The 15,771-nt window shown below is 41.4% G+C and overlaps 1 protein-coding gene across 1 annotated transcript in view; it reads left to right on the forward strand.

The window, feature by feature from the left end:
• Positions 1–9,541, forward strand: part of CCDC169 (coiled-coil domain containing 169) — a 31,927-nt gene extending 22,386 nt beyond the window's left edge. The window contains exons 6-8 of the mRNA XM_063444868.1: positions 1,761–1,814; positions 5,479–5,555; positions 8,550–9,541. Of these exons, the coding sequence (XP_063300938.1) occupies positions 1,761–1,814; positions 5,479–5,555; positions 8,550–8,649 (231 nt within the window). The 3' untranslated portion in view covers positions 8,650–9,541. The remainder of the gene's footprint in view (positions 1–1,760; positions 1,815–5,478; positions 5,556–8,549) is intronic.
• Positions 9,542–15,771: the final 6,230 nt, after the last annotated feature.

Here is a 15,771-nt window from a genome sequence, read left to right on the forward strand (position 1 = left end):
GCGCACCGCACTGATGCCGGAGCCGGAATATGGCGTCATATTCCGGCTCCGGCATCAGTACGCGGCGCGCGAGGGAGCTGAACAGGAAGCACTCAGGGGAGAGTGCTCCCTTGCGCGCCCACCAGCCAGCCTGGTGACCGGCCGCCCAGCAACACCACTGGACCCCAGGGAATCCCCTCAGTACTCCCAAAAAGTTGGGGGATTACATTTTTTAAAAAGTGTGTGTGTGTTAGTGTTAGTTTTTGTGTCAGTGAGTGTGTTACTGAGTGTGTTAGTTTGTGTGCATCTGTTAGTGAGTCTAATGGTGTCTGTTAGTGAGTGTGTGTTTTGTAAGTGAGTGTTTATGTGTCTGTCAGTGAGTGTGTGTGTGTATGTATGTCTGTCACTGAGTATGTGTGTGTCTGTAAGCTAGTGTGTATGCGTCTGTTCGTGAGAGTGTGTGTGTGTGTCTGTTAGCTAGTGTGTATGCGTCTGTTCGTGAGAATGTGTGTGTGTCTTCAGCACTTACCTTTCTCCAGTGCTGGACTCCCTTGGCGCTGGGGATCCCTCCGCCCCGATCCGCCTCTCAGCTCCGAATGCGCAATGCTTTCCTATGGACGTTCAGCGTCTTCTCACTGTGATTTTCACGGAAGCTCCTCTAGCGGCTGTCAATGAGACAGCCACTAGAGGCTGGATTAACCCTCAGTGAAACATAGCAGTTTCTATAAAACTGCTGTTTTCAGCTACAGGGTTAAAACTAGAGGGACCTGGCACCCAGACCACTTCATTGAGCTGATGTGATCTGGGTGTCTGTAGTGGTCCTTTAAGTGTATGTGTATCTGCATGCACTGGCGTACATACCGCGGTCGCAGGGGTCGCAGCCTGTGTTCTGGCCCGCGCAGAGTAAGCGCGGGGGGGGGCATGGATCAGTTTTCGCACCGGGCCCCATGGGATGTGTGTACGCCACTGGTTATAAGTTTGATTGAAATAGCTTTTGATTTCAGTAAATATGCTGCAAACACAACAAATGACAATTTTCTGTTCTATACAACCTATAAAGTGTTTTGAAACTTACTGTGCGTAATAATTTGGAACAGTGCATTGTAAGTTTTTTATGTTCTTAATAGTTGATAACATGAGAATTATGCTGACTGTTATTTACATTAATTATTTAGGTATATTAGAAAAATATCATTTGCATAATAATTTGGAACCGGGTGTAAATATTACAAGACATCAGCCCACCCTGGAGCGAGTCTGAGTCATGTGACAAGACACCTGCACTTTGTTTGGAATATTCAGGAGCTCTGAATGGTGTGTCCAGAATATTGCAAAATCATAGGATACCGTGCTTTTTTTTTTAAAACTAAATAGCTTTAGAAAGCGATGATCAATATATATATATATATATATATATATATATATATATATATATATATATATATATATATATATATATATACGATAAGCAATACGCACCCAAATATTGTAAGTTTTAATGTAATCTACAGTCACATTACATAATTATTATAAATGTACTATGTTTATTGCTTTAAGCACACTTCAAAGTGCAAATAAAAATTATATGATAGTATTAATGTTGCCAAGAGCCTAATGGCAATGCCACACCATTTATTTTTATTTTTTTCTTAAAACCTTTTATGCTTAGAGTGACCTCTGCATAGACTATGAGCTAGTTAGGTCAAATTTGAAAGAGTAAGCATATAAAGAAATTGTAACAAATGTTTTTGTAGTATAATTTTCTCATTTTCCTTTTTTAGGCATACTATAAAGTCAATGATGAAAGAAGAATGTATATGTCTGAGCTTTCACAGGTATGTCATTAAAACTGTGAACACTACAATATAATGTTATATTAAATATGCCATTAGAAAAATGGACCTCGATTTGGCAATTTAGATTTAGAATTTAACCACTCGATTACCCCTATTAGTGTTCTACAAATGTGGGGGGAGGGAACATTCAGGTTGAGAAAGGAACCTACAAATCCATTTACAGTAGATCCATGTCAGGATTGCCTCAATCAATCCTGGCAACATTTTCATTCAATTGAGTGGCACTGCTAATAAAACTGATTACAGCCATTCTGTGGCGACTGTAATTTAACTGCTAGGCTCACAGTATTTTCTGTCGGGGTGTGTACAAAAACCATGCATGTTCACAACCATGGCTCTGGCTGTTAATCACAGCCGCTGAGTGGAGGTAGGAATTCGAACCGTGTGCATGACTTGTTCAAATACTTTTTAAATACTATGGATAAAGATCATGCCTAAAGCATGCATCAGTTTATTTATTTTGCAATTCTCTGCAATTACAAGCAGCTATGTGCAAGGAGACTGCGATAGAGGACCTCCTTACAAACACGGCCTTTGTAATGAGCATAAGTTGTTATGGTGAATGGTGTCCTTTAATATGCCATAAAGTGAAATCTTAGAAACGTATTTGGAAAATTTGTTTAAATTTAGTCCAGATAGTTGAGTAGAAACAAATTGCTCACAAGATTGATAGGTCTTCTACATTAAGTGATTTTTGCAGTCCATTATTTTGTTCTTGTATAATTATTATTGTTCGGCTTGACTACGTGACATAAGGCATATCCAATCTGCTATTGTTCCAGAATCTAAGAAAGGGAAGATGTGTTTAACTCTCTTTTGTATTTTAAATGGGACACAAAATGAGCAGACGATCTTGACATTGTTACACCAGATGGCAAACTCTCGTTAAACTGGTTCTGTTGGTTTTGCCTCGAAGTCACACATTCTTTCTTCTGAGTTGTATGAGAGTCAATACCTGAATGGATTTTTTTGGGGTACTTTACAGATGAGACTATTACTTGCCGATATCTGTTGGATGGACAAGTTTTGAAATTCTAAATTTGATTACATTTTAGACAATTATGCATTTAATTTGCCAGCTCAAAAATCTATATTTTATAAAACATGACAAGAGCACATAGCTACAAATCATCTTGCGTACTTTATACCTCCATATCATATCAAGAATAGCATCAGCTCTCTTGGTAATAGCTGAGATTCATTCTCAAATCCTATAATTCCCACACTTGTCAACAGCAATCAGTTGAGCCATAAATTAAAGGAACACTAGTCACTTAAATTACTTTAGCTAAAGAAAAGCAGTTTTAATGTATAGATCATTCCCCTGCAATTTCACTGCTCAATTCACTGTCATTTAGGAGTTAAATCACTTTGTTTCTGTTTATGCAGCCCTAGCCACACCTCCCCTGGCTATGATTGACAGAGCCTGCATGAAAAAAATAACTGGTTTCACTTTCAAACAGATGTAATTTACCTTAAATAATTGTATCTCAATCTCTAAATTGAACTTCAATCACATACAGGAGGCTCTTAAAGGGTCTAGCAAGCTATTAACATAGCATTGGATAAGAAAATCTTAATTAAACAGAACTTGCAATAAAGAAAGCCTAAATAGGGCTCTCTTTACAGGAAGTGTTTATGGAAGGCTGTGCAAGTCACATGCAGGGAGGTGTGACTAGGGTTCATAAACAAAGGGATTTAACTCCTAGATGGCAGAGGATTGAGCAGTGAGGCTGCAGGGGCATGTTCTATACACCAAAACTGCTTCATTAAGCTAAAGTTATTCAGGTGTCTATAGTGTCCCTTTAACTTCCATGGTAAGGAGCAAATGTACTATTAAATGGGAACTGTCACTTCTCAGGGTTTTTAATAGAATTTCTGCTTATCCCCTATGTTTAACAACTATGTATTTGTGAGATGTGAATAACACCACACAGTTTCATTAACAACATGCTGAAACTGAAAGGAGAAAGCATGCGTAGAAGAGGAGAAATCAAACCATGTTGCATTTGCAATGTGTGCCTTGGCTCCTGTGTCGTGTCTGGAGTTTAACTAGATTGGGATTTAATTTGCTAAGTCTTTACTATAAATTTAAAATTAGATAGAACATCGCTTGAAACATAGATAAACTGTGATTTTCAGTGTCTATTTTTTTTCTTCAATAAATAATAAGTTACAGTTCTCTTTAAATTGAAAAAGCAGGATAACTGGTACAATGTCTGTTTCATTGGAGCACAACATGATTTATGAATCATTTTTTTTCTTCCCAGAGCATTCGATACATTGTTTTGTTTGTTTGTTTTTTTAATATTTTTTTAGCCTTTACTGGATTTTAAGAGAATTGTAGCGGCGCTACTTTTAAATTTTCATAGACGCCTGATAACTTCAAGTGACCCCTGCAAAGTTTGATCACATTACATATAAAACGTTTGAGGGTCAGCAAGGCACTGCTGGTACCATAACCACTACAGTGTGCTGCAGTCATTATAGTGCTTGGAGTGTTTCTTTGAAGTGTAATATTTGTAGATCAGAAATTGCTGGTAAAATACTGATTAAATGATATCTTTAGTGTTATCTAGTAATCTCTAAGTGGTGATTAAACCTCTAAACATTGGTGTACAATAAGAAAGCAAATTATGTGTTGTTTTGTTGTTTACTAATTTACTACATCAGCACTTTCCTTCGATGTTCCACAAACACCCGCTCCCTTCATCGTTCTAAAATGGGTCTCCTGCTATGAGAGGAGCTGTAAATCACAAGCTTCCCACTGATGTAATTGCCTCTTACCATACAAGAGACAAATTAAACTGTTTACTACCTTGGAAGAGTTGTTCTTGTTTTTCAGCTAAACTGTTCTATGACCAGAAATAGAGCTTATTCCCTGGCCGAGCCATTTACATTATAGCTGAGTAAAACACAGTGATATAGCATGTAAATAGCCAGTTATTGATGAGCACCAGCAGGTGGACAAGAATGCACTTTGGAAGACCAAGAACATGCGAGAAGGCGTCGAGGCAAACACATTTTGATGGCGATATATGATCCTGCTGAATGCTTTTGGTTGGGGACCGGTCCTGCACACATACATTTGACAGTCCATTCTATCAGTGTCGTGGCTACCTCTGTGCTGTGAGGCTTCCATGCGATCTCTCAAGAAGGCTGCCACGTCTGTGCAAACTTTTGCCAAGTTCTGTTGTTTTGAAGTTTCTTATTTTAAGCAATGCAAGTCAACCATTGTGGCATACTGTGTCCTTGTGCTTGAGTATAGATATCCCAATAGTTAAGAATCGCTTCATGTGCTATCACCATTTTAGCAAAGAAAACAAGATTTTCACTGATAAATCTTCTTCCTTTCCAGTGTTGACAACAAAAGAAAATGTTTTCTGAGAGAGAGAGAGAGAGAGTGTGTGTGTGTGCATGTATGTATGTTTGTGCGTGCATGCGTTCGTCAAACCATATTTGATTGTACTGTCCAGTAATTTAGGTGAATAAACCTCACATATATAAAACATTATACAAATGTCATTGTAGGAATCTACTTCTGTTTTTACATTATATCTCATTTTTAAGAAAATATGAAGAGTGGGCAGAGCATGTCTCTGTGGAGCTTACAGTAATCTTCTCTGTTTAATTCTAATTACAGACCTCAATCACTCACGAAGCTCCAAAGAAACAGCAAAATGATCCAGCACACATCGCAAGGGAAAAACAAAAGATTAAGTAAGACTAATTTATTTCATTATTTTACGCATAAGCTTTCACACATTCTCAGGAAGTAGTGGAATGACAGAACTGTAATTTCACCTTCTATAAAGTCTTCACAGCATTTTACATTCCAAGCTGAGTAGGCAATATGTGTCACTCCAGCACTGTGAACACAACTTACAGAACTGGCTGCGCATATTAAGAGTTGTAGTTCTTGAAGGTGGAATACACAGTCAAGTCAAACGGTACTGCCATGTGACACATGCTTTTTGAATCAACTTCTGTACTCCAGAGTCGGGACGATTAGGGGAAAGTGTAGTGCAAGTACATTATTACCTCTGCTCACAATGCACTTGTAATGTACTATCATGCATTAAAGCCCAAATATAATCATATCCAAATTATATCAATCACATTGTCTTTTTTATTTTATTTATTTTTTTATTGCAATATACACACACATTGTTAAATAAATTAATTTGCAAAAGATCCATCATTTTATTATGTAATAATGTGTGTGTGTGTGTGTATATATATATATATATATATATATATATATATATATATATATATATATATAATTATATCCAGAATCTGGCACTCTACCTTAAAATTATTGTCCATCAAAAAAACGCCTCGGTGCTGCAGGGCGTGGATACACAGAGAAATGATGAAATAGAGCACTCCAGAGGACTTGTTGATTAAAGTTTTTATCAGTGTTGGAAGAAAATCGACGTTTCGACCCGCAGGTCTTTATCAAGATCATCTTGATAAAGACCTGCAGGTCGAAACGTCGATTTTCTTCAAACACTGATAAAAACTTTAATCAACAAGTCCTCTGGAGTGCTCTATTTCATCATTTCTCTCTCTCTCTCTCTCTCTCTCTCTCTCTCTCTCTCTCTCTCTCTCTCTCTATATATATATATATATATATATATATATATATATATATATATATATATATAGCCCCTCAAACATCTAATTAGAATTATTAAAAAGCTTGGAAGGGTTGCTTCAAGTCACATCTCTAAGCCCTCTGGATAACTTCCCTGCTCTTATACCCAGGCATGCCGTGATGTCATGCGCACATGTGCAGTGCCATCACGGCTTGCCATAGATAATGATTGCATGCATTGCATGACAGAACCAATGGCAGATATGGTCCCCAGTGCTCCTCTTTTAAGAGCTTTGGATTGGATTGCCATTTTGAAAGCATGCCTGCAAGATGATATTATGTGAGGAGCAGCGCCGAGGGAGACTCAGCACTGGACTTTTGCATGTTCACACAGCAGCAAGGTTCCTGTGACAGTTCAGCCTTTTCAGAATCTGCAGTTATGCAAATGATCTCATTCAAACCTGATTACAGATTCATCTAGTCTAAAGCTTTGCAAGGCACTGCTGTGAATGATGTATTAAAATAAATATTAAATGTTACCTTATAAAATGCCCAAGTTCTAGTATTTCTTTCTTTTATTTATTTATTTTTTTCTTTAAGAACATAAGTACGAAGGGTTCAGGCAATGGCAAATTTGCTAGCACAATGGATACATTACATTATATCACCTTCTAATATAAGACCTTATCATAAACAGATTATGTGGTTGACCGGACCGTTTTATGATCGTCTTGTTTATTAAATGTTTTGTTCTATACTCTAAAGCTTTAGATGTGAAATCTGCTATTTTTTTTCATTTAAATGTAATTTTCTGCTATGCCGAACAAACGACATCCTTTCTTTAATTTAGCTGTTTATATCACTTTCTACTGAGAGTGATAGCTGGTATATTGCTAAACAGATTAAAGAGACAGGAACTGCTGAAATTAGCAAGGAAGGGGATGCTGTTGGGTGAGAAATTAAGAGTGACACACATTCCATTAACTTGATTTAGGAATAATCTCTGGATGAACTTTGTTCTTGTGAGTTCTTCTTTAGAATTATTCTAGTGATACTAAAGTTCACGTAAACCTGCATTGCTGAGTAAGATATTTTGAGATTGACAGAAAGCCTGGTGAGCCTAGCACAGATATGTTTACCCCATCAGAAAAAAACAGCACAAAAAAAACAATAAAATCATATTACAGGATTGCAACCCAATTTTTAGGGGATGTCTAAATTTCTTAAAATATGTTTTGTTTTTTGTTGTTTTTTTTTAAGATCTATTTTAGTTTTACTGATTGTTAGAAGAACCACAAAAGTCTCAATGCAGTGGTCCTGTCATTTCACCCAGCAATGTAAAACGTGGTTTTGGAGAAACATTGCAGACAGCTACTAGAGGCATTTCCACTGCACTGACTGAGTAAAACTTAGTCACGTGATGCTGCAGCTCATAGAAAAGCATTTAATTCAATGCTGTCCTATGAGAAGCACTTGAATGTGTGCTGAACTCGCCATGCATGCACATCTGTCCTCTGTGAGGAGCATTTGATTGGACATCAAGAGCTGGATGTCCCAGTGGAAGGCAATGCATGGCCTGCAGCACCAAGGTAGTCTCGGCGCTAGAGATAAAGTAAGTAGAAAGCTTTCTTTTCGTTATATACTCCATATGAGGAAGGTAGGATTTACCACTAAACCACAACTAGGGCGCTATAATATTAGGAATACAGATTTGTATAACTGATGCTATAGTTTTCCTCTAAGTTGGCGGTTAACAGACAGTTATTAAAGACAACATTCCTCTTCTTCTCCCTTCCTCTTTTATGGGAGACATTTTTAATGGCCATCTGCAGTTTTTAAAACAAATTCTACCGCTACTTGTGGAGTTAAATCCCAGTACAGGTCTGCTGCAAGCTGTAGGACTTTCATTTGATAGGTAAGAGTTATACTATATACTCATATAAAAATATTTAGCACTTACAATGAAAGCAATGTGACAGTCCGTATTGGGCACCAGGTCTAATAAATGCTGATAAGTTCAGTAACAGTAATTGTGTAAAGCCCTTTATATTACATTATATATAAATATCTTTATCCAAGTAGTAAAATAATGTTTTTAATTTCTGTCTTTGCAGAGCAGGACAACAGTCTTTAGCAAAGCAGAAAACAGTTCAAAAGAAAGAGCCGGTAAAGAAGACCTCGAAAATCAATCAAGCTTCAAAAACAAAACATTGAGATTCGTGTAACACTCGATACAGACATCTAAAGCACTTTAGCTTCATGTCCCAGCAGTATTATTTTACAAAAGTGCCCATTTCAAGAGAAGATATTCAGTCCAGGGTGGTCTGCTTGTGCAGGACCTCCTACCCTGAATATGATCACCAGAAGGACACTCCAGTGGTGTCTAGGGCTTAACCCCTGTGTACAAATAAAGCAAGCGAAAAGTTATAATATACACATGCAAAGGAGAAATAATTTTGAATGTGGATATTCACTGGATAAATAATAAACATTGTTTAAATATTCAATATTCATATTTATTAAATCTAAAGCGCTTGGCTTTTCACTCACTAAAAGATACTGATTCAAGGGTTCCCCCTAACTAATAGGCTTTATTGGTGGTGGCCAAAAAGTGGGGGGATCCTAAAGAAAGTCTTTGTGTTAGTTGATAGTCCAGAGTACTGTACTATTTGAAGAAACTTAGGGAGATTGGTTACAAGTTATTACTACTGTGAGTAGTCACTCCAATGTGTGGAGTCGGTAAAAAGTCACCTTTTAAGCCAATTTATTCAAGCATTAACTCATAAGTTGCAGTTACTAACCTCAATGTTTGAAAAAGGCAGGACAAAGTACACATGATTTTAGTGCTAGAAATCTTCTGCAATATTAGATTCTCAAGTGCCACTATATGGTAAAGTGTAGAATATTCAAATTCTTACTCATAAGTCGCAATTACTAGCCTCAATGTTTGAAATAAGGCAGGACGAAATACACATAATTTTAGCGCTAGAGATCTCCTGCAGTATTGTATTCTTAAATGCCTACTTATATTAAAGTGTAGAATATTCAAACGTTTACTCATAAGTTGCAGTTACTAACATCAGTGTTTGAATTTAGGCAAGACAGGATACATCTCCTGTCTTTACCGACTCCACACATTGGAGTGACTACTCACAGTAGTAATTACTTGTAACCAATCTCCCTAAGTGTCTTCAAATAGTACAGTACTCAACTAACACAAAAACTTTCTTTAGGATCCCCCCACTTTTTGGCCACCAACAATATGCCTATTAAGTAAGGGCACTCTTGAGACAGAATCTTTAAAGGGACACTATAGTCACCTGAACAACTTCAGCTTAATGAGGTTGTTTAGGTGAGTGCTACAGCTACCTGGAGCCTTTTTCTTGTAAGCACTGTATTTTCTGAGAAAATGCAGTGTTTACATTGGAAGCTTGGAACACCTCTTGTTGCAGTCAATCAGACGGCCACCAGAGGGACTTCCGAGTTCAGAGGCCCTAAAAAGGCCTCTCGTCCGATGCATTCTGGGTGAATGCATCAGACGGGCTATCAGCACACAAAGCACTGTGAACGCGCTTTGTGTGCTGACAGCCTGTCAGCACTGCTGTGGGCGTGGCTTCAGCTGACAGCTGAAGCCCGAACCCACAGGGATGCTGTCTGGCCACAATAGTGGTTGAAGGGGGGGGGGGGGGGACGGACCTACTCTCCTCCCCCCCCCCCCCCCCCCGGCCCCCACCCCTGAGCGGTGAGTGGGGGCCCTAAAAATAAGGGTGGCACATACTGCCCCCCCGGCCCCCACCCCTGTGCGGCGGGTGGGGGCACTAAAATTATCAATAAGGGGGGACCTATTGTCCCCCCCCGGCCCCCACCCCTGTGCGGTGGGTGGGGGCCTTAAAATAAAAAATAAGGGGGGGACATACTGCCGGCCCCCACCCCTGTGCGGCGGGTGGGGGCCCTAAAATTCACAATAAGGGGGGGGGCCTACTGCCCCCCCCCCCGGCCCCCACCCCTGAGCGGTGGGTGGGGGCCCTAAAATTCACAATAGGGGGGGGACCTACTGTCCCCCCCCGGCCCCCACCCCTGTGCGGCGGGTGGGGGCCCTAAAATTCACAATAAGGGGGGGGACCTACTGCCCCCCCCCGGCCCCCACCCCTGAGCGGTGGGTGGGGGCCCTAAAATTATCAATAGGGGGGGACCTATTGTCCCCCCCCCGGCCCCCACCCCTGAGCGGTGGGTGGGGGCCCTAAATACAAAGGGGGTGGGGACCCTAGTTAACCCTCTCCCCCCCCCCCCCCCCAAAAAAAAAACTTATCTCCCTACCTACCCCCCTCACCCTAAAAATAATGAGGGGGGACCCTTTAACTAAAAACCTGTAAAGAAAAAAAAAATAAGATAAAAACAACTTACCATTCGATGTTTTCTTTCTTCTAAAATCTTCTTTCTTCAGCCCCAAAAAAGGCCAAATAAAAATCCATAATAACCGACGCAATAAAAAAAAAAAAAAAAACCCGAGCGCAAAAAAAATAATCCATCTTCACCCATGGAGGGCTCCGCGCAGACTGAGCTCCGCAGGGCGGGGGAAGGCTTATAAAGCCTTGCCCCGCCCTGCAATTAGGCTAAGAACACTCTGATTGGTGGGTTTAAGCCAATCAGAGTGCTCTTTGTCATTTTACAAGCGTGGGAAAGTTCTTTGGAATTTTCCCACGCTTGTAAAATGACACAGAGCACTGTGATTGGATGGATTTCAAGCCATCCAATCACATTGCTCTGTGTCATTTTACAAGCGTGGGAAAATTCCAAAGAACTTTCCCACGCTTGTAAAATGACAAAGAGCACTGTGATTGGATGGCTTGAAATCCATCCAATCACAGTGCTCTTTGTCATTTTACAAGCGTGGGAAAATTCCAAAGAACTTTCCCACGCTTGTAAAATGACACAGAGCACTGTGATTGGATGGCTTGAAATCCATCCAATCACAGTGCTCTTTGTCATTTTACAAGCGTGGGAAAATTCCAAAGAACTTTCCCACGCTTGTAAAATGACACAGAGCACTGTGATTGGATGGCTTGAAATCCATCCAATCACAGTGCTCTGTGTCATTTTACAAGCGTGGGAAAATTCCAAAGAACTTTCCCACGCTTGTAAAATGACAAAGAGCACTCTGATTGGCTTAAACCCACCAATCAGAGTGTTCTTAGCCTAATTACAGGGCGGGGCAAGGCTTTATAAGCCTCCCCCGCCCTGCGGAGCTCAGTCTGCGCGGAGCCCTCCATGGGTGAAGATGGATTATTTTTTTTTGCGCTCGGTTTTTTTTTTTTTTTTTTTTTAATTGCGTCGGTTATTATGGATTTTTATTTGGCCTTTTTTGGGGCTGAAGAAAGAAGATTTTAGAAGAAAACATCGAATGGTAAGTTGATTTTATCTCATTTTTTTACAGGTTTTTAGTTAATGGTCCCCCCTCATTATTTTTAGGGTGAGGGGGGTAGGTAGGGAGATATTTTTTTTTGGGGGGGGAGGGTTAACTAGGGTCCCCCCCCCTTTGTATTTAGGGCCCCCACCCACCGCTCAGGGGTGGGGGCCGGGGGGGGACAATAGGTCCCCCCCCTTATTGATAATTTTAGGGCCCCCACCCGCCGCTCAGGGGTGGGGGCCGGGGGGGGGGGGGACAGTAGGTCCCCCCCCTTATTGATCATTTTAGGGCCCCCACCCGCCGCACAGGGGTGGGGGCCGGGGGGGGGGACAGTAGGTCCCCCCCCCTTATTGATCATTTTAGGGCCCCCACCCACCGCACAGGGGTGGGGGCCGGGGGGGACAGTAGGTCCCCCCCCTTACTGATCATTTTAGGGCCCCCACCCGCCGCTCAGGGGTGGGGGCCGGGGGGGGGGCAGTAGGTCCCCCCCCTCATTGATAATTTTAGGGCCCCCACCCGCCGCACAGGGGTGGGGGCCGGGGGGGGACAGTAGGTCCCCCCCCTTATTGATAATTGTAGGGCCCCCACCCGCCGCTCAGGGGTGGGGGCCGGGGGGGGACAGTAGGTCCCCCCCTCATTGATAATTTTAGGGCCCCCACCCGCCGCACAGGGGTGGGGGCCGGGGGGGGGGACCCCTCATTTATAATTTTAGGGCCCCCACCCGCCGCACAGGGGTGGGGGCCGGGGGGGGACAGTAGGTCCCCCCCTCATTGATAATTTTAGGGCCCCCACCCGCCGCACAGGGGTGGGGGCCGGGGGGGGGACAGTAGGTCCCCCCCCTCATTGATAATTTTAGGGCCCCCACCCGCCGCACAGGGCGGGTGGGGGCCCTAAATTATTATTGATAATTTTAGAAAGCGAGCTGAGCTGTCAGTCAGACAGCTCAGCTCGCGAACGCGCATTCCGCGCACATGCGCGGTAAAGCGCTCAGGTTCTTCATAGGGCGGCATTCAATGCCGCTCTATGAAGAACGCGATTGGTCCAGCGCGAAGCCGTCCCATTGGGCCCCGCGATTTCGTCATTTTGACGAAAAAGGGGGCGCGGCCTAGCGGGGAGCTCGGCGCTGGAACGGAGGTAAGTTTTTAATATAAAAACACCGATTTTTTTTTTTTTAATGAATGAAAGTTCATATAAAAGCAAGAAGGAAGGCTGGGGGACCTGTCTTTCTTGCTTTTATATGGTGACTATAGAGTCCCTTTAAGTCAGAGAAAAGCTAAGAACTTTAGATTTAATAAATAAAACTTTCTTTGTACTTCATTTTTGGACAAGTGAATATTTAAACAATGTTTATTATTTATCCACTGAATATCCACATTCAAACTTATTTCTCTTTTGCATGTGTATGTTAAAACTTTTCTCTCACGTTTATAAAACACCTCCCGAATCACAAGCAAACAGCCAGGACTGTTTCCTGTCTCACTCACGTTGAACTATAGTTTAGAGAAGAAGGGAATGCTTCTCATATAGGTTTGGTTTCAAGTACAGACCCTGCTGTGCCTGCACCATGTTCTAATGCTTATCTGATAAGCATTTGATTGGACACAGGTGATCAGTATTGTCTACACGGAAGGAAGATCAAAGCTGCAGAGAGGAGACTCTCATGCTACTGAGATAAAGGTGAGTTTGATTGATTTTTAACCTTTTTAAAAGTAAATCTGTCACTTTCAGGGGAATTTACATATTTTGCAAAGACCCCCTAAAGTGACAGTTCCAGTGTGGGTCTGGTGGCTTCACGGTGCAAAGGAAGTTTTACTTACCTCAAACAGTTCCTCGCAGCCACCCAATTTTCGTTCTGTAGGTCCTTTTCAGCTCCTAGTGCTTTCGTTGCTCAGAGCCGAATCAGTATGGAGACTTCCGCAAGACCACGGAAGCCTCCATAGACTGCCTCAATCCTACAGTGATCACTTGTGATTACTGCTGGGATTGAAACAAAGTTGAAAGGGGAAGCTCCACTTTTGTCAACCAAAGACTTGTCTATAAGGCAAAGTAGTATTTCATGGAAATTCTAATGAAATCTTGATCAGTATTTCATAAACAATATAAAGAAGAAATTCTGAAAACGTGCCAGTTCATCTTTAATGGTGAAATGTGTGAGCCAATAATATAAAAACATTAACACTAGGGGATTGAGGGGTGCAGAGAGACATACAAGGTAAAGGCTACAATTCCTAACAGGTCACCAGAAACCTATTCCCAGGAATTGTGGAATATTAACAACAAAACTTTTACCTACAAATAGATACATTGGGGTATGTTTACACTTTGTTGAACTATTTTGGCCTAAAATTTGTAATTGTCAATTCTCCTAATTTCCTGTTTTAGAGAATGATTCTGAGGGCCACTGCTGCCCGTATGCTGTTATTTGTATAAAATTGATGTAGACAAAGTCCTATGTGTATATGTTTTTGTTGTTGTTTTTTTTAATCAATTTTATTTATAAAACAATATTGCAATTGTTATAACATCCACATTATTTGTTGAATTCATTTTTATAATTGTAAGTGCAATATATAAGTATATTAACAAGAAAGTATAATACAGAGTTGGTGTTTAATAAAAATTATTTATGTACCTGGTTACTTAATTAATGATTATCTTTTTGATAAAAAAAAAAAGTCCAAATGTTTTCTGCACAGTGGATGAGCTGATAATATCTATTATATTTTTAACTATTAATGTACATTTGGTCTAACAGAAGTGTGACATGGCTATCATGCTTGAAAATGCTGTTTGCCGTTATTACTAGGTCTTGTTATGATGGTCTCGTTAGAAAATAAGGCAGAGACATCATGGCCCTCTGCCTCCATTTGATCTCCTCGCACACTAGCGGCCCCTCCCAAGTCCCAGGAAGTCCCATAAGTTTTAAGACTAAGAGAGAGAAAGGAGTGAAACGGGAAATTGCGGGGAGGGGGAGGGTAGAGGAGAGAGAAGGAAGAGAGAAGAAAAAAAAAACGATGGCCTATTGTAGGCTTATGACAACAAGCATGAGAGATGCACGGTATAAAAGAGTTGAGATTTTATTTCAGAGGAAAGAAACTACTCAAACTCTAAATACAAATTTTGCCTTTCAAAGGTTAGAACGTTTAGCAGAAAAGGAGGTTAAAAAATGGTGGGAGCCCGCCGGGAACTAGCCACGGGGTCCACTATATCGAACCCACAATGGGAGAAAATCCACATCCAAACACACCAGGGGACAATCAGCTCCAAAATAAAGGAACTTAACTATAAACTCCTGACGTGCTGGTACAGGACACCTGCACAGCTGTTCCGCATGGACATAAAACCGACAGCCCTATGCGGGAGATGCGGTGCGGCTGAGGGTACGAATCTACACATTTGGTGGTCGTGCCCACAAATAGCTGTCTTTTGGCAACAAATACATAGAAAGCTGATAGACATTTTGGATTTGGACATACCATTGCAACCTCTCCCAATGTAGCTCCATTTCACTAAGATGCCGATTGGGGTGTACGAGAGGTCCCACACGCGTTCCTAAACGCCGCCAAAAGCCTGATCCCAGCCAGGTGGAAGTCACAAACCGTCCCGACCATAACAAACTGGATAGAGAAAGTGGAAGAGATCTACAGCATGGAGATCCTTACGGTGGACCTGCGGGGCACTGCAGAAAATTGCATGCGACTATGCTCTCCCTGGATCGAATACATGGCCCGCAGACCCGCGGAGCAGGTGTCACAGAGGGCCTGGTTGACCCATTCGCGTGGTGCATCTTGCAGATCTGGGGGCGGACCTCTACCCACATATTCTCCTCACCCACCCTGCCCAGCTTTCCACCTCCCTGCTAATTCATCCCTATTTTCAAAGGTTTCATTCATTCCAATCTTAAGAATCGATTAAAGTTTTTTCCTACA

This window comes from Pelobates fuscus, chromosome 1 (genome assembly GCF_036172605.1).
Source record: "Pelobates fuscus isolate aPelFus1 chromosome 1, aPelFus1.pri, whole genome shotgun sequence".
In the NCBI taxonomy this organism is placed as follows: Eukaryota; Metazoa; Chordata; class Amphibia; order Anura; family Pelobatidae; genus Pelobates; species Pelobates fuscus.